This window comes from Hyaena hyaena, unplaced genomic scaffold (genome assembly GCF_003009895.1).
Source record: "Hyaena hyaena isolate Hyena2069 unplaced genomic scaffold, ASM300989v1 scaffold_97, whole genome shotgun sequence".
NCBI lineage: Eukaryota > Metazoa > Chordata > Mammalia > Carnivora > Hyaenidae > Hyaena > Hyaena hyaena.
Window position 1 is genome coordinate 3,890,544 of NW_024080728.1, and position 22,332 is coordinate 3,912,875.

General features: G+C 40.8%; 1 protein-coding gene across 1 annotated transcript in view; it reads right to left on the bottom strand.

Annotated features, from left to right (window-relative positions):
• LOC120233744 (calcium-activated potassium channel subunit alpha-1) overlaps positions 1-18,284 on the bottom strand; it is a gene marked incomplete at its 5' end in the record, with an annotated part of 183,225 nt that extends 164,941 nt beyond the window's left edge. The window contains one exon of the mRNA XM_039235190.1: positions 18,129-18,284. Coding sequence (XP_039091121.1) covers positions 18,129-18,284 — 156 coding nt within the window. The remainder of the gene's footprint in view (positions 1-18,128) is intronic.
• Between the last annotated feature and the right edge of the window lie 4,048 nt (positions 18,285-22,332).

Consider the following 22,332-nt stretch of genomic DNA (forward strand, 5'->3'; position numbering starts at 1 on the left):
TCACTGCCAAACTTTAACTAAAATAAGAAACCCAACAGAAAGTCCTTTTTAAGTGATACTTACAGTCTAGAGAAAGGAGAAACTGATTAAATTCATTGTCCTCAAAAGCAATGCCATAAATATGAACTCTAGAAATAAACACAGACTTCTCTTGGTAGACTGTCAGCAAGGAGCTTTTGCACACCAAGATCACTGGGCACAGATACAGATGTTATTTCTCAATGGGCAGAGATAGCCTATCTACTGATACAATATAGGAGAAAGAGAGGAAGTGCTACCTTTTACTCATATATGTCAATTAATTCCATCTGCTTCCCACCCTACTTCCCATCCCCTATAACAAATAAAGCACAGCACTGAGGCAGGGCACCTGTATATCTTAGAACTTCAAACCCTAATAAGTGGGCCTGAATCACTCTTGTTACCCTGAAATACAAGTGGCATTAATGATAAAAACTAAAAAAATTATACCCAGTTGAAAGGTTTTATTGCATGCCATTTTTCAAGATGGCAGATGGATGCCTAAATAGATCTCAGTGTCATTTTACTGTTGTCCCAAAGTTTCCCTAAATCAGCCAAATGAGTTTGAAGTTGAAATAGCCACCTCATATTGTCCTACCAGAAGAGGCACAGGAGTTTACTGTAATGCAGCTTGCCATATTATGTTATTTACAGCCTCGGATGAAAAGGTGTATACTCTCAAACCCATCCCAAAGAGAATGATGAGTGAATATGTTAAAAGGACCTGAAGATGACAATACTGTCCTAGAGGTAATATTCTCCTGGGTCTGACTATAAAAGACAATCTAAAGGACTATTTGGGTTTTTCGTTCTGGATAAGGTAGAATAAGACACTCTGTCCTGTATATTTCACTAAATGTACCTCTTAAGCCTTGACAGAATGCTTGGAGTAGCCATTGGAAGACTCTAAGAAGAAAACAATAGCAGGCAGCCTGGAGAAAATGACCAGAATTGGAAGTATCACCAAATCAGCTGTGAATTTACTATTGTGTTTTCATCTCTATCCTCCAGCCTGACCTCAGAACCTATAAGTGAAGACCAAGATGTGGACAAAGAAAGCTCCAAGGGAAGCTACTGTTCTGGCTCAAAGACCAGTAGAAGGAATTCCTAATACTCAGGAAGAATGGGAGAATGTTTTCTCTCTTTTTTTTTTTTTTTTTCTTTTCTACTCTTTTCTAGCACCTGCACCCCAAAGGCATCCAGTGGTGGCAGTAGCAGCGGTAGCAATGGGAGCAGGAAGGACATTATGAGAGGTAGGAGAACCCTCACTAGCTAGAGGATCTGAGGTCCTAAAAGAATGAGGCAAAGCCCTGTTTCTTCTTGTCTTTGTCTTCCCACTGGTTTGCCCCAGGTGGGCACATAGGAGCAGGAAATGTACAGTAATCAGGGTAACTAAAGTCCCAGCTTTCTGGTCAGAGGACAAAAAGAAAGGCCTCATGGAAGCTGACAATTCCCTGATGATCACAGAGAAAGAGGATTCAGGAAAGTGGCCCCTTACAATCATTTCTGGACTCCTGAGCTATGCATGGATGAAGCTGACCCTATACAGCATATATAGATCTTAAGAACAAACTATAATATAGACTATTGCCAAGTCTGAGACTGATGTGGGACAGATCCAAAGAGCACTGCCAATGCTTTGAAATTCAACTGACATTGGAATCACAATCCATAGAAGCCTGGTCAGAACATGCAGCCTAAAGTCCAACAGGTTGATTACATGTCAAAATAAGAGTATCAACATTTTTTTCTAAGATCAAAACAAGACCCATAGTTTCAAAATAAAAAAAAAAAATCAAAATGTCTAGGATATAATACAAAATTTCTTGGCTTGTGAATAAATAGGAAAATCTCAACTTGCATCTATCCAATGCAAGATACCACAGATATTAGATACCAAAGATATTAGAATTATCTAACAAGAGCCATAAAGCAACTATTTAAAAAACATTTCAACAACTAAAGGAGAACACTTCTGTTAAGAATTAAAAGACATAAAGTCTTAGTAAAGAAACAAGATAAAAATGAGAATCATATGAAAGTTCTAGAGTGGAAAACTACAAAAACACTCTCACCGGATGGGTTCAGTAGCAAAATGGAGACGGCAGAAGAAAGAATCAATGAACTTGAAATTGGAGCAACACAAATAATGCATTTTGACCAACAGAGAGAAAAAAAGTTTTAAAAAAACAAATACAGCCTGAGGGCCCTGTTGTCTATTAGAAAAAGGTCCAATATTTATGTAATAGGAATCCCAGAATGAAAGCAGAGAGAGTAGGTGCAGGAAAAATATTTGAAGAAATAATGAACAAAAGTTACCAAATTCTACCAAAGACAAACCTATAGATACCAGAATCTCAGTGAGCCCCAGAAGAATAAACCCAAAGAAATAATGTTCAAACACCGTGTAATTAAATGATAGAAAGCCAAAGACAATAAAAATTTTAAAAGCAAGCAAAGAAAAATGACTCATTACTTACAGGTTTACAACAATTCAAATGACTACAGATTTCTCATCAGAAACAATGGAGGCAAGAGGGAAGTAGAACAACATTTTAAAGTACTGAAAGAACAGATTTGTCAACACAGAATTCTGTATCCACCAAAAATGACCTTCAGGAATTAAAGTGAATTGAAGACATTCTTAGATGAAGGAAAATGGTATTTGTTTCCAGTAAACTGTTCTTAGAGAACTGTTCAAGAAAGCTGTTCAGACAGAATGGAAATAATAACAAATGGAAAGCTGGAAAATCAGGAATGAAAAAAGAACAACAGAAAGGGGAGATATCAGGATAAATATAAAAGATGATACTGCTATTGAGTTCTTTAAAATATGTTTAACGGTTGAGGGGAGGCTGGGTGGCTCAGTCAGTTAAACATATGACTTTGGCCAGGTCACAGTCTCACAGTTCATGGGTTGGATCCCTGCAGTGGGCTCTGTGCTGACAGTTGGAGCCTGAAGCCTGCTTAGGATTTTCTCTCTCTCTCTCTTTCTCTCTCTCAAAATGAAATAAACATTAAAAAATAAAAATAAATAAAATATGTTTGATGGTTGAAAGTAAAAAATAGAACACTGTCTTATGGGGTTGTCCGTGTATATAGATAACACAACTACAACAAAAAAATGGGGAAGGTAAAGAGACCTATAGGTTCATAAGGCTTCTGCATTACACCTAAAGAAGTAAGTCACTGAATCTAAGTAGACTTGAAAAGTTAAGTATGTACATTACAATCCCAAGGCCAATTACAAGGCTATATAAAAGTATGCAATAAGAAATACTATAGATAAAATGGAATACTAAAAATGTTCAAAATAGACCCAAAGAAGAAACAAAAACAGAGGAAACAGACAGAAAACAAATAGCAAAATATTAGACCTACATTGTAAATAAATAGTCTAACACACCTTTTAACAAACAGATTTCACAGAATGGAATTTAAAAAAAAATTACCCAACTATAAGCTGTCTAGAAGAAACTTACTTAAAATTTAAAGATACAGCTTGATTTAGACAGAAAATGAAGAGAAAAAGTTTTTTCCCCATAAAAACACTAGTCAAAAAAGAAAGCTTGAGTGGGTCTATTAACATCAGACCTGAAGTCTACCAGATTTCAGAAAAAGAGAATTACCAAGAATATTAGGGACGATATGTATTGACCCAAAGAATCAATTTACTAGACAAAAAAAGAAAAAAACCCCACAAAAACCAATAATGCAAATGTACATGCATTTAAGAGTTTAAAATACACAAAATAAGATCAGACAGTATTACATAGACAAATCACAATTATCGCTGGAGACTGCAGCACTGTTCTCACTGTCAAGGGTAGAACCAGCAGACATGAAATCAGCAAGGGTGTAGAAGGACTGAGCAACACTGCCAATTAAGAGGCACGGATTAAGGCTATTATAATGTTCATAGAGCACTATTACAACAATAGCAGAATACACATTCTTTTTAAGGTCACATGGGACATTCACCAAGATTGATCATATAAAACATACTTTAACAAATTTAAAGGACTTGAAATCACACAGAGTAGGTTCTTTAACCATAATGGAATCAGATGACAAATCAGTAATATCAAAATAAGAGTAATATATCCAAATTAAGCAATACACATTTAAATAATCCCACAGGTCAAAGAAGTCTCAGGTGAAATTGAAAGTATTTCTAACTGAATAAAAATGAACATACAACATATCAGAATGTGTGGAATGTAACAAAAGCAAAGCTTAGAAGGAACTATATAGCATTTAATGTTCATGTTTTTTTTTTTTTAAAGTATGGCCTTTCACCTTTTTTTTAAAATTTTTATTTATTTCTAGGAGAGAGAGAGAGAGACAGCATAAGCAGGGGAGGGTCAGAGAGAGAGGGAGATACAGACTCTGAAATAGACTCCAGGCTCTGAGCTGGCAGTCAGCACAGAGCCCGACGCGGGGCTCGAACCCACGAACCACGAGATCATGACCTAAGCGAAAGTCCGACGCTTAACCGACTAAGCCACCCAGGCGCCCCAATGTTCATATTTTTTTAAAAAGGAGTCTCAAATCAATATCCTAAGCTTTATCTTAAGAAGCTAGAAGCATAAAATAAACCCAAAGCAAGCAGAAAGAAAACAGGAAAATAAAGAAAGTAATAAACCTAAAAGTTGATTCTTTGAAAAGACCAGTGAATTTACATGTAGTAAGATTGACAAATGGAAAAAAAAGACACACATTACAAAATCAGGAATGAGAGAGAAGATATCACTACAGACCCCATAGATGTTAAATGAAAATAAATGGGAAACTATGAGCAACTCCATGCACATAAATTGTGTAACTCAGATAAGTAAGATTAATTCCTCAAAAACCTCAAATTGTCATAATTCATCCAAGATTAAATAAATAACCTGAATAGAGCTATAAGTATTTAAAAAATTGAATTAGTCATTAAAAACCTTTGGAAAAAGAAATTCATGCCCAGATATTTTCAGTAGTGAATTCTACCAAGTATTTAAAGAAAAAATTACACAAATTCTACACTCTTGCAGAAAATAGAAGAAAGAGAAAGGCTTCTCAACTCATTTTATGAAGCCAACCATTACCCTGATACTAAGACCAGACAAAGACAGTACTAGAAAATCTATAGAACGGTATCTACTTACAACACATACACAAAACACCTTCATAAAAATATTAGTGAATACATCACACTCTGACCAAGTGAGTTTTACCTTGGAATGCACAGTGGCTAGTTCAATGTTCTCAAATCAGTCAATATAATTCACCATATTAACAGAAGAAGAAAAGTAATACAATCATATCAATTGATGAAGAAATGGCATTCAGCAAAATTCAGTATGCATTCATGATTTTAAAAAACCAATGTCTCATCAAACTATGAATGGGAAAGAACTCCCACAATCTCAAAATAAAGGCATCTATAAAACACCTATAGCTAGCATTATACTAATTTGCTAAACATTGAATATTTTCCCCCTAGGACTTGGAAAAAAATCAAAGACCTCTACTCTCACTCTTCCTATTCAACGTCCAGCAAGAAGTGCTAGCCAGTGCAATATGGTTGCAGGATACAAGGTGAACATAGCAAAATAACATGTATTTCTACATACCACCATTGAATAATTGTAAACTGAATTTTTTAAGATGTCATTTACAGTAGCTCCAAAAATTGCAATAATTATGTGTATATCTATAAAATCGTACAGAGCCTGTTTGCTAAAAACTACAAACGCTGATGAAAGAAGTTAAAGATTACCTGATAATAGGGAGACAATATTTGTGGATGCCAATTCTCCCCCAAAATGGTCTATAGATTTGACAAAAAAAGCAGTAGGATTTTTTTTTTGTAGATAGATAATCTAATCCTAAAATTTATATGAAAAGGCAAAAACACTAGAAGAGCCAACGTAATTTGAAAAGGGATACATTTGAAGGAGTCACATTAGTTAAGGCCAATTTTAAGCCACAGAGGATTATTCCCAGACATGAAACCTAATGGAATTTTTCTGATTGGATTCTGAAGCTAATTGTGGCTGGTAGAGCCTTTCTTCCTTCCATATTCTTCCCTTTAGAAAGGGAATGCCTATAATTGTTATCCAATGGTTATCCTATCATTATTTTTTGGAGACAAAACACTTATCTTCTAGTTTTACAGATCTGCTGATGGAACGGAATTTTGCCCCAGAGTCTTACCCATACTAATTTTGATGATAAAATTTGGGACTTGAGAGTTGATATTTATATGGGGTTCTGAACTTGAATTGGGACTTTTTAAAATATTAGGATGGGCTTGCATGTGCGATGGATATAGAACTTTGAAGCCAAAGGGCAGACTGTGGTGGACTGAATAATGTCCCCCGCCCCCAATATACCTGGAACGTGGGAATGTTATCTTGCATGGGAGAAAGGACTTTGCAGATAGAATTAAGATCTTGGGATGTGAGGTTATTCTATTTTGTCCAAGATGGCCTTAATTATAATCTCAAGTGTTCTTATAAAAAAGGAGGCAGATGGGGATTTGATTAAAGAAGAGGAAGTAGGAAGTGGGATATTGGAAGCAAATGCTTGAGGGATATGAAGAAGGAGTCACAAGCCAAGAAATGCAGGCAGCCTCCATAAACTAGAAAATGCAAGGAAACAGATGCTCCTCTAGAGTCTCCAGAAGGAACCAGCCTTGCCAACACTTTGACTTTAGTCCAATGAAACTAATTTCAGATTTCTGGCCTCCAGAAAGGGAAGAGAAAAACATTTGTGTTGTTTTAAGCAACCAATTTTTTGGTAATTTATTATAGCAGCCGTGGAAAATTAATACACATGGTTTCATTTCTCTTAGATAGACACCTAGAAGTGGAATTTTTGGCCATTTGGAAACTCCATATTTAACATTTAGAGAAAACCCCTAAAATCTTCCAAATTAAAGAATATTTCCTTTTATCCAGGAAAGACAGTGTTAAGAAAATGCAAACTCAAGGTACAGACTGGGAGAAAATATTTACAAATCCATCAAAGTATCCAGAATATAGAAAGAGCTCTTAAATTCAACAGTATAAAGCAAACAACCAAATTAAAAAAGGAGGGGGGCAAACACTAATAATGCCCAATGCTGGCAAGGATGTGGAGCAAGAGAAACTCTTTTTCATTGCAAGTAGGAATGTAATATAGTACTTTGGAAGACACTTTGGTGGATTCTTACAAAATTAAACATATTTTTGCTGTACCAATTGCTTTCCTTGATATTTACCCAAAAGAATTGAAAATTTATGTCCATACAAAAACCTGTACATGGATGTTTACAGCAGCATTATTCATAATTGCCAAAACTTGGAAGCACCCAAAATGTCTTTAGTTGAATGGATAAATGTACTGTGGTACCTCCAGACAATGGACATCTGGAATATGATTTAGCACTAAAAAGAAATGAGCACGTAAGCCATGCAAAGGCATATAAGAATGCAAAAGAATATTATTAAGTGAAAGAAGCCTATCTGAAAAGGCTACATACTGTGATTCCAACTATGTAACATTCTGGAAATGGAAAAACTAAGGAGATGTTTAAAACATCATTGTTAGCCAAGGATTAGTGAGGAGGAAGGTTCATCAGTTGTGACAAATGTACCACTGTCAGTAATGGGGGAAGCTATGCATGTGTGGGGCAAAGGGTATTTGGGAAATCTCTGTACATCCACGCAATCTTCCTATAAACCTAGAATAAGCCTATTTTTAAAAATGGGCCAAACACCAAAAAGGACAGACAGATGACAGAGTAGCAGATGAAGAGATGTTCAACATCATTAGTCATTAGGGAAATACGTATTAAAACCGCAATGAGATACTCTACACATGCATTAGAATGGCTGAAATAAAAAAACAAAAAACCCTGACAATTCCAAGTGCAGACAAGAATGCAGAACAAGAAGAACTCTCACACATGCCTGGTGGGCATGACAAATGGTACAGCCATTCTGGAAAAACACGTTGGTGATTTCTTTTAAAGGTAAACACACGTTTACCCTCTAATCCAACAATCCTGTTTCTAGGTATTTCCTCTAGAGAAACTAAAACTTCATGTCCACACACACTTCTACACAAATGCTTATATCAGCTCCATTCATCATCTCTCTGGACTGGAAACAACCTAAAATGCCATCAAAGGAATGAATGGACAAACAAGCTGTGGCATATCCACAAAACGCCATGCTATTCAGACAAAGGAAAGAATGAAATGCTGATAAAATAACCTGGGTGAATCTCAAGGGAATTATACTGAAAGAGAAAAGTCAGTCTCAAGCGGTTACATCCTGTATGATTCTATTCACAAGACGTTCTCAAAATCACATAATGATAGTGACAGAGAACAAATCACTGGTTGTTCGGGGCTAGGGGGCTGGGCAGCATATGAATGCACAGTGAGGACATGAGTTTTTTTCGGGGGTGTTGCAACTGTTCTGTATCCTGATTCTGGTAGTGGTGGCACGATTCTACATATGCGTTAAAATGCACAGGACTGTGTGCACACACGTACACACACATCAGTTTTACTGGAAGTTAATTTTAAGACTAAAATTAAAGAACAAGGTAGCTGGGCAATTTAAATTGCTTCTGAATCTTAGTGGGACCACATACTTAAGCATTTTCCTGTAATGGAAAATGGCCAGAAGAAATGCTAGGTAAATGTGGCTGGATTTATGTCCCAATCTCAAAGACATAAACTCAGAGCCCTACCACTGTGGCCGAATGGTTTGAGTTACTTAAATATTTGTACTTCGATCAGAAGGAGCCTGGACCTCACACCCTCTTTACTGATACTACCTCCGTGTTACCACAGTGCACTTTGACCCACTGGTTTCTCCCTCAACCAGCTGGTCATCCTCTCCCTCCCCTGCGCAGCCACAGCACTTGACTTGGGCAACAAAGTCTCCCACATGCCAAGGCATTAGGGTCTAGGGATGATAGTGCCTTTTTCAGACCAAGGCACCATGGAGAGAAAGGGGCAGATATAGGTATTGCCTACCTTTGAAAAATATCTGAATTTTCATGTTACTTAGTTTGGCACGGTTGAGGAAAACTAACGATACCACTTTCACGAATATTGCAAAGTGATTTCTACTCTTAGAAGCCATTGATTTGAATACAAAACCAAGCGGTGTCTATATCAGGACGTTTCTCTCAGGGAAGCAACATGTAATAACGGGGAAAGCACTGAGCTGAGCACCCAGGGGTCTGGTGGAATTCTGATCCCTGCTCTACCATTTTCCATCCGGCTGTGCAACTAGAAGTCAGCCATCCTGTTTCCTCTTTTCCTGTCTTCCTACTCTACACATGAGGAAGGGTCATTAATGCTGGCTCCTTTGCATTAGGCACATTTCCCAAATAGGATTAAATAAAATGCTTGTGTATCTGGTCAAATAAAAAAATAATTTAAGTAAAAATGTATATGTTATAGACTGTAAGGTGCTTTGCAAACTCAGGATACTATTATAATTTTAAAGTTGACCCAAAGTACCCACTGCATCAAATCACTGGTGGTTCTTTAATTTGCACCCCCTAGATAGGTAGAGTAGTAGCCTCAAAATGCTAGGGTCCTCACCCTTGTTCTGGGCATAGATTTATACTCGGTATCGCCCTAGGGCAATGATAACCAGTAGATTTACTAAAGGACTTTGCGATTTTATGCCTCATGGTTTAATAGCATTTTGAGACTTTTGCTTGAAAAATCACCAATGGTATGTGGCATCCATAAAACCTAGTTAGAAAATTCCAAGTGGGGGAGGCCAGGAGGACGCAGCCTGTGAATGCACGCAGTTAATTAAAGGCTGATAATCTCCAAAGTGGATCGTATTGATATTTGTGGCTTGGTCAAGAGGGCCTTATTTCACATTATTGACAATACACTGGCGGCTGATAAAGGCCAGGCTGAGTGGCAGCCTCTCCTGGTTTTCACGGTGAGTCCTGGCCACCTCACCTCCTGTGGCTCTGTCCTCACTGGGCACGGGGCTCTGTCTGCACGTTATGTAAGTTTTCTGTGCTGCCTTCCCCTTTGCTTCAGTCTGTGCCAAGAGCCAAATAAAAGAATCCATATGTGATTACGGCTCTAAAACCAAAAGGAAAATATTAGACAAAAATTTAACATTTTGGGGTTTCTAAGTTTGTTTTACCTTTAATGCTAGGCAGACAGTTTACACAAATCATTTTGCTGCAAAGTAAAGAGTAATGAGTTAAATGTGTTCCCTGTCATCATCAATCATGTACATTTTCCTTTGATTGACCAAACATATAAGACACATGAAATGACTTTCTAATCACGTTAGGGGGAGGGAGGGAGGAGGAAGGAGAGAAAATTGGGAGGGAAGCATAAGCCTTTTTTATTTTATTCAGAAATTCCATTGACATTTTCTGGCAATCTTCTAACATGCTGTATGGGCTTCTCTTTGCTAATAATGTTTGCCTTGAGAATTTGTAAAGGTCTAAGAACTCTTTAATTCAATGTTCTAGAAATTACCAGGGCCAGGGGGGAACGAAATCCCTGTTAATAGTTCATGGATTAATTCTCTCTTTATTTGAAATCATTTGCAGGAAAGCTGCTCTGTTTTCAGGTGGGTGTTAGTCATCTTGAGCACAGTGAGTGGCATTGGGAGAGGCAGGCTGAGCCGCTGAGCTGACGAGAGTTGAGGAGGGAAAAAGAGGATGCTGCCCCAGCTGGGTTACGGAGGTTCAGCAAATTCATTTCAGTGCATGGGTGTTTATTTTGATTTGTGAATTTAAACAACACACGGACTGGATTTTCTGGCAGTCCGATAGGCTTTGTAACCAAACGTAACCAGCCTCGTGCCTCCTCGCCAAGCTTTGTATTTCAAGTTTCTACATGGAGTCCAAGCTCTTTAATTTGGCAAGGGAACTACCTACACAGTAGCAATGGAAGAAGTTTTCAGCACCAAAATTACCCCAAATTGTAATTGTGGTCCTGGCCCCACCCAGCTGTCTGCATAAAGGCTGGCCAGGCAAGGCTGAGGCCAATTTATTCATTTCTTTATTCAACACGCATTTACTGAGTACCTACTGGGCATCAGACACTGTTCCAGGCACTGGGGATTCAGTGAGTAGCCCTAGGCTTCACTGTGTTTACACTGTCTCAGAGAAAAGAGGCAATAAACAATACTATGGAGGAAAACAAAGCCAGGAGCGTAGATAAGGCCATGGATGTACGGGGTTCTGGAGGGGACAGTGATGTAAATCTTGAAAATGCTATTCTGATAGTTTTACTATGGAAACTTTACTCACCTCACAAAGCCAAGGAGAACCTCTAAATCCTTCCTGGAGAATGGTGAAGTGGGACATCTATTCCCTATAGGGACCCTCCAAAGCCCCAGAGAAATTTATGAGCTCAGTCACTTTCTTCTTGATTCTCCTGCATTTGACAGGAAAACTGTTGAACTGCAAAGCATCTCTTTATTAGAGATATGCCATATTAGACTGGAGAACTCTACATTGTGGAGATGTCAATTCTCCCCAGGGGAGCCCAGAAAGAGACCCACACATATGCTGGTATTTTAAAAAAAAAAAAGCTCCTGAGGTTCTGATAACGTATGGCTTCTTAATCCAGGTCTTGGTTACATGAGAGTTCTGAGTCTGTGAATATTTAATAAGCTGTCCATTTATTAGATGCACATTTTTATGGCTGTATATTATATTTCAATTAAAAATTTGTTTTCAAGCCCTTTTAAAAATGCACTTCTGATGTTTTAGAGAAAAGGCTCACTGAGAAATAAACACTAAAAGCAAAGACATGAAGGATCTGATGGAGGGAAGCCATGATGCTGCTCAAAAGAAGAGTGTTTCGGCCAGAGGAATAGCAGGTACTAAATGCTCAGACCACCCAACGTGCGTGTGGCTGACAGTAAGAAGCAAAAGAGCACTAACAAGATGAGGCCAGTGAAGATTGCTTAGGACCTTTAGACCTTTGCATAGACTTTATCTTGGTGAGATGAGATGCCATGGTAAGATTTTATGCAGAGGGGTGACAAGATCTGGCTCACGTCTGCAAAGGATTGTTCTGGATGCTTTACTGCAGATAGACTGGAGTGGGGGAAGGGATAAAAGCAGAGCAGGAAGGATGTTAGGAGACTGGTATAAAGCTGGAGGAGATCGATGATGGTGGTGTAGATCTGTCAGGAAGAGGGGCAGTGGTGAGAAGCGCTCAGATCCTGGGCATATTTGGAAAGTCAAACAGAGAGGATTTCCTGCTGGATTGAATGTGGTGAGTGAGAAAAAGAAAGAAGCTAGGGATGACTCCAAATATTTCCATCTGAGCAATGGGAAGTAACGGCATCACCCATAGTATAGTGGGAGGAGACGAGGTTTCTGGACAAGGAACTGGAATTCAATTCCAGACACGTTAGGTCTCAGGTAAGATAAAGCATTCAAATAGAGACACTGAGTGTCAGTTAGATAGATGATATTGGGTTCAGGGAGAGGTTCTGGATGGAGAAATCAATTTGGGAATCCTTGAGGTACCTAGGTGGTTCAGTCAGTAAAGCATCTGACTCTTGATTTAGGCTCTGGTCATGATCTCACAGTTCGTGGGCTTGAGTCCTGCATGGAGCTCTATGCTAACAGCACTGAGCCTTCTTGGGACTGTCTCTCTCCCTCTCTCTCTCTCTGTCTTTCCTCTCTATCTCTCTCAAAAACAAATAAATAAACATTAAAAAGTGGAATCCTCTATATATCTAGGATTTATGAGAACAAACATGTGAGTTATTTGTACTGGGGGCTGCTCTCTCCACTGGTGAGGGTAACCATAGAAGTCTACTGTCATGACACCCTTTGTGCTTAAGATGACACCCATGGATATGAAATAGGCAACAGTCTGCCTCTCACTATCTAACTTACACTACGTGGATTTACTTTGCAGAAAAACCCTCTACTCTGACACCACTAGCATCCCCTCCTGGAAGTAGAAAGTGACCTTGACCTCAGCCTTATCAATTGCAGCCATGGCCCCCTTTCAGAGATCCTGTCACCCACCTCTCTCCCGTCCACATAGGGTTGAGCCCATCACCTGGGTGAACACCTCCATGCTGCAGAGTTTGTACCCACCAGCCAATAAGAACTGTTTGTTTTCTCCAGAAAGCACTGACTGAAGCCAATTAGTTTTACCCTCTGAATACAGCAGTGAGTGACGTCACTTCTTTCTGGAAAACCTGGGGCATCTCCCCAGCCTGACTCATCCCAGCCCAGGTTCACATGTCTTGATGCAGTGACTTCTGCCCTTATAGAGCTGACCAGAGAGAAAGGCCAACAAGCCCCAGAGAATGGGGCTTGCAAATGTGGGCCCACACATCCCAGTCATAACAGAAGCTTCCTGAAGCTTAGGAGTGCCTCCTAGCCATGAAGAGGACAGTGAGATTAGCACCCTGTCTGGAATACAGGAGGTACCCAGGGAATCTCTACCAAAGCAACCGTTTCCATAAACTACAGAAAGCTAAGATGCTGGCACTAGCGAAGGTCCCCTTACCATTTACTGTATTTCCTCTTTGTGTACCCAAGTACCTGGAACCAGTTTGCTTGGTCTGACACATGAATTTGTCAATTCTAAGCTTTCTGCCTTCATACAGGCTGCTGAACTTCTCATAACCCACAGTGTCTGCCACTGGAAAGTGGCAGTGATAATAGTGCCAGTTTTAGGTTTGGTCACTGTGAGAAGTAAATGTCTGATGTATATAAAGCAATTGGCCTAGGAGTGAGCACACAGAACTCACTATGGTTCAGCTATTATTAGAGTCTTGATTTATAGTTCCAGCTCCTAAACCATAATGTATTCACACATGCATATAAGAAACACACCTGTGCCTCAACATAACCCAAAATAAAGGTACTAAAATGATTCTTTTGGCTGCAAGTAGCACCAAGACTATGAATTGCTGAGTGTTTATCTTAATATAGTAATATCAATAATGACTAAATGTTTTTCATGTCCAGCAAAGTCCACCTCAGCCAGGATATAGTTTGAATAATGTGGACCTGATTATCCTATGGCTTCCTCACTCAGAAACAGAAAATGTGATAGAGGAGACCATGTTGTGATCAATGTTAAGTAACATTTCACCCACAAATCCCAAATCTTGTAAAACAGGGGGAAGAAATACAAGAAGGACATCACATACTTTCTCCGATTTCATAATTGATTCATTCAACCAAGAAATAATTATGGAGTGCATGCCATGTTCCAGGATGTGTCTGTGTGTGTGCATGTGCATAAATGGTAGCTTAGCAGAGTTAAAATAGTTGGCAATCCCGAGAATGATTTAAATGTGCTAAATTTGAAGATTCAGTGTAGACTGAAAAGAAATGTTAAGAGTTAATCACTCTCTAAATTATACACAACACCCACCACACAATTTATCATGTCCAAGGACAGCTAATCCTAGTAAGAATAACAGCACAATTCACAGAGATGGCAGGTCAAGCCCCAACTTGAAACCACATATGCTGAAGAGAAACTTAAGTATTACATGCTAGAACTTTAAAACCAAAAGAAAAAGAAAAAAAAAAAATCAATGGATCTTAAAATACATCCAAGGGAAGAAGCCAAGTAGAGGGTAAGTGTGGTCAGTTATGAGGCAATGGCAGATAGGCTAAATAGGTTCATGGTCTTGGCCTTGACAGAAGACTTTAGGAAGATTCTCACTTGAACCTGATAGGTCGGTGGTAGGGGATCACCTGGTTAACATGTAGATGTAACCAGATGATCACGTTCACTCCTTAAAGGAACTCGGCAAAATCTGGGTGCTGCTGGCAAAAATGCTTAGCCTCTCATTAACAGGCTGCTGGATCAGAGGACCCTTGACTGCCCAACCTGTGCTTTTTTTGTGTGAAAGTATTGGCTATAAGGTTAGCACGAATTTGTTAAATAAACCCCAGCACACCAGAAACTGTAGAGGGCATGCCTTGAAGGTTAAATGGAGCAAATTAAATACAAATAACCAGAAAAAGTGTTTAACAGTAGTTAGTGCACTTGAATGCATTACCCCCAAGGATGTGGGCTAAAAATATAGACTCCTCAAAAGCTTAGATCAATTATGAGATGACATATCCAAAATGGGGGCTGGGCTTTCAGGGACAATGAGGCCCCAGGGGAAGGAACTTTGCAAGCAACAGTGTTCGGGGGTATAAACAAGTGTTCCCCATAATTTCCTGGTACCTCTGGGCTGGGTGTCTTTTATAACCTCTGCATACCAGTACCCCGTCTCTCTTTTGTTGAACTTTGTTGTCCTTACTTCCAGCCTTGGCTTTTGGTCTCATGGACGTGAAAAGCCCAGTGGGCAGCCACTGTGATTCTGCCTCTGATATATCATAATTTCAGTCTTATTCCTCTTTCCTCTCTGCTCAGCTGGGGCAGAGTAAAACGCATTCTGCAGAACCAAGAAACAGACACTGTACATGCCCAGGGCAAGGGACAGGCTGAGCTCACACTCCACCTCTGGCTTCCAGAAACGCTAAGTGTTCTTAAAGGATCAAATGAGCCAAAGCCTTGTCCCACCTCTCTCCATCCTCAAGGCCTGCCTGTCTCTGTGGAAGTGCTAATGAATTCTCTGCTATAGGACATGGGGGACATTGGGGAAGGAAGCACATTTCTGTAAACACTCAGCCATTTATAGATTCTCTCTTCAATCTTCCCACCACCAAATAAAAATAAGTGAAGGCTTTGTGACCTCTGGAATGAGAGATAATATATAAAACATGCCGAGGAGAACATCACCATGGTGTTTATTATGACCTCAAAGAGACAATGACTGGGGGTTTGGAGGGTAAGTACACTATGATGACAGAATGGGAACACATGCTTAACACTGTCCTTCTTTTAAATAAAAAAAAAAGTATATGAAGGTAAACCTTGTTATTTCCAGGTCATGTGCCTTAGGAAATTCCAACACAAAGACCACCTGAATGTCAAGAGGCCACGTTCAGGGAGCTACCTCTAAACACAGAGGAGTTGGCCCGGGGCAGAAATAACACGGTAACATAACCCTAGGAGGGAAATGTGTTTTCAGTTACTCCGGGGCCCAGCCGGGCCTCTCCCACAGGCTCTTCCTAAATAGGAACTTGGCAGTGGTATTAGCTGGGCTGGAGGGGACGTCCTTGGCTCCAGAGGTGAGGCCCTTCAGGGTCTTGAGGAAAGTTGGACAGAAGTTCTTTCTCTCTGCTGGTAATAACACTGAAGAATCAGCGTCACATCCATTTTATTAATTTTCTTGACAGGCAGCTCTAGTTTCCATGCAGGCACCACAAAATCAAAACATACGCATGTCAAGTGCCCCATGTGCGGTAGGGCCCTGCCAAGACCATGTTACATCAACATAAGGAAGCAGAGCCCAGGTCTCAGACCTTGTGCCTGGGCCTGTGGGTAATTCCCTGCTGGAGGAAACCACCAGAACTTGGTTGAATGAGCCAGGAGAGCTCTCCTGGTGACAGTCCTTTATCCTGGGGTCTGGGTTCCTTGTGTTGAATACAAGAGCAGCGGGAGACACAAGGCTACATCTGGCTTCGGGGCATGCCTCTACGTCCAGCCACACACAACTCCCCTGCCAACTCCATTTTGCCTGCATTCAGTTTCAGTCAGGAAGGGGAACAGCAGCCTGGATTAAAGAAGCCATTTAAAAAAAATGCAATGTCCTTATTTGTGAGCTGGGTCTGAGCCTGGAGTTCTGTGGAGTTGATGAGATCTTTGGGCCCATAGTGAGTTGCAGGAATTTTTTGATCAAGGCATCCATTGCTAAAGTGATTGAAGGGATTCCAAAACAATTTGTTCTTTTATGTAAAGTATTATTATCTATAAACTGGCTAAATGATGTACATTGGGTGGGTACAGAGGGTAAGGACTTAGAAAAAAAGCCTTGCTCTAATCACATAGCTGTGGATGCCCAGGGTGAGCATGCACGTTGAGTTGGTCCGTCACTTCCAGCCCCACCCTTCCCACTCATCTCTCTCACTGCATCCAGGGCCTTTCCCTCAGCTGCCTCGCATGACTAACCACTGGTGCCAAGAACAGCAGTAATGGCGGCAAAGGGCCGGAGGTCTCACACCTTTGACTGCACAGCTTCTAGCCTTCTTTGTCAGATCTCCTGGTAACTCATTAATTTCCCACCCCAGTCACTACAAAGGTAAGCCCAGATGCTGAGCTACTAGCCACCAATGCCATGTCAGAAAGGCCCAAGCTAGGCAGATTTTACCACACTGGTCGGCCTCTTTGACAGTCTAGGCCAGGAACAATCCAAGGATAAGAACTGGTTATCATTATCCCACATTCCCTAAACTCACTTAGTAGGGGCCTGGGCCCCCAACGCAATGTCCTAGAAACTGGCCTGGCCTGGCCTATGAGGACAGAGTTGGGTCTTCCTGGCCTGGCCTATGAGGACAGAGTTGGGTCTTCCATTGCTCGTGCTGGTCCAACATGCGAGGTCCACTTTGGAGGCTCTGAGGTGGCTGCCCAGTCAGCTCTGTGGGGTGAGCCAGCTGACAAGGAGCATACCCAGACCGCTCATGTCATGGGGTACAGGGCACCGCCGCTGAGGGTTCAATTCATAGATTCACTCTCCATTCAAATAACCATGGCATGTCAGCCCTGCTGGCCTCCTTGATTGTGCAGAAATAAATAAATGAATTATGTTGTTGAGGTTTGGGCTTCAGCACAAACACATGGTCTGCATTTATCCGCACAGTGAGAGGTCCACCAGCCACTTGATGTAAAAGAGCAAAATGATAATTCTTTTCTTTAGGCGCTCTGGTGCCATATGGAATGTATATAAATCATATTTTTGTTTTAACAGCGGAGGCTTTGTTGATAGATAAACATGTGGTTTATCTAAAAAAAAGAGAGGATTGTGCTTTGAACAATCATTTAATGGCCATGGATGTGCCAAATAAAAATAAAAACATAATTTTGAAAGAAGTTGGCCTTGTGCCCAATTCTGTAACAAGGAATTTCTCTTTAACCAAAGTGGTTAAAGCCAGTCGATCTGTTTTGAGTTTAAGCTGTGCTCTCTACTCAACCCCACGACAAACTGAATCTGGGGCTAATGTGCTCTAATAGGACAAGACGTTACCTTTATGAATGACCTCATGGAGAAGAGGTTGGCGAGCATGGTGGAGAGGCCTTGAGCCAGGCAGCTCTGGGCTATGAACCCCAGCTTCAGCTCTGCGAGGCAGATTGCATCATCCCCCTCTTTCCAGTTCCAGCTTGGGATGTTTAGCAGATGGGCCTGTGTAAGCAAAAGCAAGGTATGAGACCTTTCATTCCTAAACATTCAATTGTTGAAAAGCTCCTCTGGGAAATGCAGCATGGCCCAACTGCTCAGAAGGCATTCAGATTCATCCTTTCTTTCCCTTGCCTGAGTCTGGTGTTTGGTGTTTTATTTGACTCTCCCATTCGGGAGACTTCAGTCTTCAGTATTCTCTTCAGATCACTGCTTCTGCACCTCCCAAACCCAGGTCTCCCCCTCGGGTTTGTCACGTAGCCAAACAGAGTCCAGAGGGAATTTCCTCTTGTGACAGACACATCAGCCCATGCTACTAAGATGTCTGGCTAGATTGTTCGTAAATTGGCTTCTCAGATAGACTCAGACTGTCAGATGCCTGTGCATTTTAGATTCTTTTTTTGTCTGCAGTCCCAATACTCCAGATCAATGGCTCCCAAGTGTGAGTGGGCATCGGAATCACCCAGAGGGTTGAGACACATATTGGTGGCCCCTCCTCCAGAGTTTCTGAGCCAGTAAGGTACAGGGTGAGGGTGGAGAATTTGCATGTCTAATAAGTTAGAGGTGCCACTGAGCTGCTGATCTGGGGACCACACTTGGAGAAGCACTGACCTAAATCATCAGGCAACTCACAGTGTAGACATATCACAATCTCTTGCAGATGGACTGATCCTACTCAACAGTTAGGTCACACCCTGAGATAAGGACCCGGGTGCACGCTCATCCAATTAGTTTTAAGTGGCACGAAGTACAGAGTCAGAGATGATATGTTGGTTGAAAGAATCAAGATTCAAAAAGTTCTCCAGGGTTGGAAAAATGGGCAGAAAACCAACCAGAAAAGATTTTAAAGGTCTTTAATGTCAAGTACAGCATTTAGGTTAAAAAAAAAAAAAAAAAAAAAAAGAATAAATTCAAAATGAGAAGACCTAACTTGGCAGCAGAGTTGAGGGGAAAGAAGAAAAAACACAAAAACCAAAAAAGAGGCCAACCATGTGACAGATTACAGAGAAGGCCAATGATTGCTTGTTAGAAATGGTCTCCAGATCAAGGGAAATGAATGTTTCATTCTGTTGTGAACTGGTCAGGCTATTCCAGAGTACTTGATCCAGTTGTAACCGTCAGATTTAAGGTGGGAAATGGATAAACTGAATAACTTCCAGAGAAAAATGACAAGCACAAGGAGAGGTGGGGGTTCTGGAAAACACTTTTGGAGGAACAGTTAAGACAGCCAGCAGTGTTTGGCCTGAGGAAGGGCCATGCCTTCACAGAGACGAGATGGTTGCCTCCGAATACCACAGGTGTTGCCATGCCAAAGAGGGATTAGGCTTGTCTTGCTTCCTCCAGGGGCCAGAATTAGGACTGACTGGTGTATATTATAAGAAAGAAGATTTTTGGCTTGTTTTATAAAGGAACTTTCTAAGGATGTAATATGTCTAATAAATGGAGAAAGCTACCTCCAAAAATGTAAGGTCTTTGTCCCCAAAACTCAGTAAGTGTTTTTCCAAGTCACAATGGAAAGACATCTTGTTTTGGATGGGAGGTTGAAGCACAGAACCCTGCTAGGTACCTGCTGATGCCAAGACTTTGTGGCCCTGAAATGACTATTTCTCTCCATGGAGTAGCAAATACAGAGTACCCCGAAGATTTCCCTTCACTGTCAGGACAACACACTATAGTTGTACTACTAGAGGAGATGAAAGACACCATTGTGGAAACAAAGAGCAAGTCCAATGGCTCTTTGCTCTGCTTTCAGAAAGACCACTCTTGTGAAATTCCTTCTAGCAAAGTCCTGTGACTGTCTCACAAGTCCTAAGCCAGAAGTGACTCCTGGAAGAGAGGACTGTATCCTCCCTCATGAGAGCATGGTTTAAAAAGTCTGGTGTGTGGGCCATAGTGGATGGTAATTTCTGTCAAGCTGAGTATCAGAGACATTCTCTCATAGGCTTGATTCCAGTGAGTAGCCTTGCCCTTTACCCTATTTTTCTCCCTGCTCTTCACTGGCTTCCAAAGGCCATAGAGAATACAGACACAGAGAGAACACATCAGTCTCAGTGGAGAAATTCTCATTTGCATTCACATCATCTGAGGAGGATGTGGAGAAATGAAATCTAAATAATGAACAAGTAAATCATCGAGTGTGAAAGGAGCTTTGAAGGACACATAACCTTCATGGCACCTTCAAACAAACAAACAAAGAGACAAACAAACCTTTTCCACAGAGTCTCTCATATCCCCATGTGCCAAGTTTCTGCAGGTATGAAGTTTAGGCTTTTGGGCCTTGGGCCCCCCATGTCCCCATCTGGTTTGCATTCCTTAGATAGATTTTACATGTTATTACACAGGAAAGTCAAGTTGGTTTCATTTCTCAGGTTTCCATATGGCCTCCTTTTATTGGCCACCATATCTTCCCCAATTGTGGAGCAGGGAGCATGGAGGGATATACCAAAGGCTGGGACAGATGTGTGTGTACATGAAATGAAGAGAGGAAATTTCCCCAGAGTTCCCCTGGCAACTCTGTCCTTCATATGAGGGACATTCAAGTCTGGTGGAAAATGCCAGCATTATTGGCCAGAAGTCTACTGGCAAATCCTCTGTGATCTGGAGAATCAGGCCTGATAGAGCTGGCCTAGCAGGACCAGGGCCTCCCTCTGATCAGCCACTGAATCATTTCTCAGCTCAAGAAGAAGGAACATGAAAATGTGAGGACATATAATAATGGGAAGCCAGGAGAGAACCATTCCAGTCCTCTTTCCAGCTCTACCGGCACATACAAGTTTGGGGAAGCCACCATAAGGAACCAAGAAGGTCATTTCAGAGAAAACACTTTAACACTACTACCCAAGGGCGTAAGGGTTGTTAGTGAGACAGCTCAAAGAACTTGCATCTCCAATGGGCCATTGGGACTTAGCTTCCAGGTCCCAGACAAAGACCTCTTTTTCTAGAATCTGCTGGAAAAATAAAAAATCCATTAATAGCTAAGTCATAAGAAGTGAAAGTTTTCTAAGATATCACAAACTGTTCTTTCTTTGAAAAGCTTCAAGACATTTACACTCTCAAAAATGTCCTATATCATCTTCTTTCTGTGTTCAGATATGGCTAGGCCAAGTGTTTCCCTCCATGAATTCAGATCCACTTTAGAGAACATCGGTCCTTCATTAAGGCCTACTGTGAGGAACCACAGTTTGGTTCACTGGGGTGTGGCTCTATTTGAAGAGAAGGTGGCAGTTGGCAGTTCTGCTCTTAGCTCACTGCCTGCCAAGTGACCATGAGTTGTATCCACCAGAGCTTCTTTGTCTGAGATAGAGCTCAGACTCCCCATCTGAGGTCACACTGGGATGCTAACACGCACAGATGGTCAAATGAGAACTAAATGCAATAATGGTTGTCAAGCTCTTTTAAAACCGTAAAATAGGACACCAGCATTTGAGGTTACTATGATGACAAACTCAGGACCAGTTTTACATGGAGAAAGAACGTAGGCAACTTCCCTACATCCTGCTAGGCCCTAGAATACCAGCATCGGTAGGGCACAGGAATTGAATTCCTTATATTTTAAATCTAGTATCCAATTACTGAATTAATTATCACTTGAAATGTGTTGACTATAACATAAGTTTACATACACATACCAGGTTCTTTCAAGAGAGTGAGTTTTAATGGGTGGAGATCGCTGGACATTTAGTCATGGGTGAAGAGAAAGTACAGAGAGAGGAAGAAAAATACTATTGTCAGGTAATAGGAAGAAAAATCTTAAAGGTTAGGGGGGAGAATCTCATGGGATATAAAGCAGGGTGGCAAATGTCCACTTGCAATTCCATGAAGAACAACATGACAATCACCAGTGGACATGTTGCTCTCTCTAGAAGAGAGAAATGAAATGAGAGAGAAAAAAGCCCTATGTCAAGGTCACTCTATCCCTTGTATCCTTACTAATCTTATAGGGGCAAAGTCTCATATGTGATTTTGCCTGACTCTGAATCCCAAATCGATTGGGGTGATTCTAAACAAAATGTGTGTGGGGATTTATTCATTCATTCATTCATTCATTCATTCA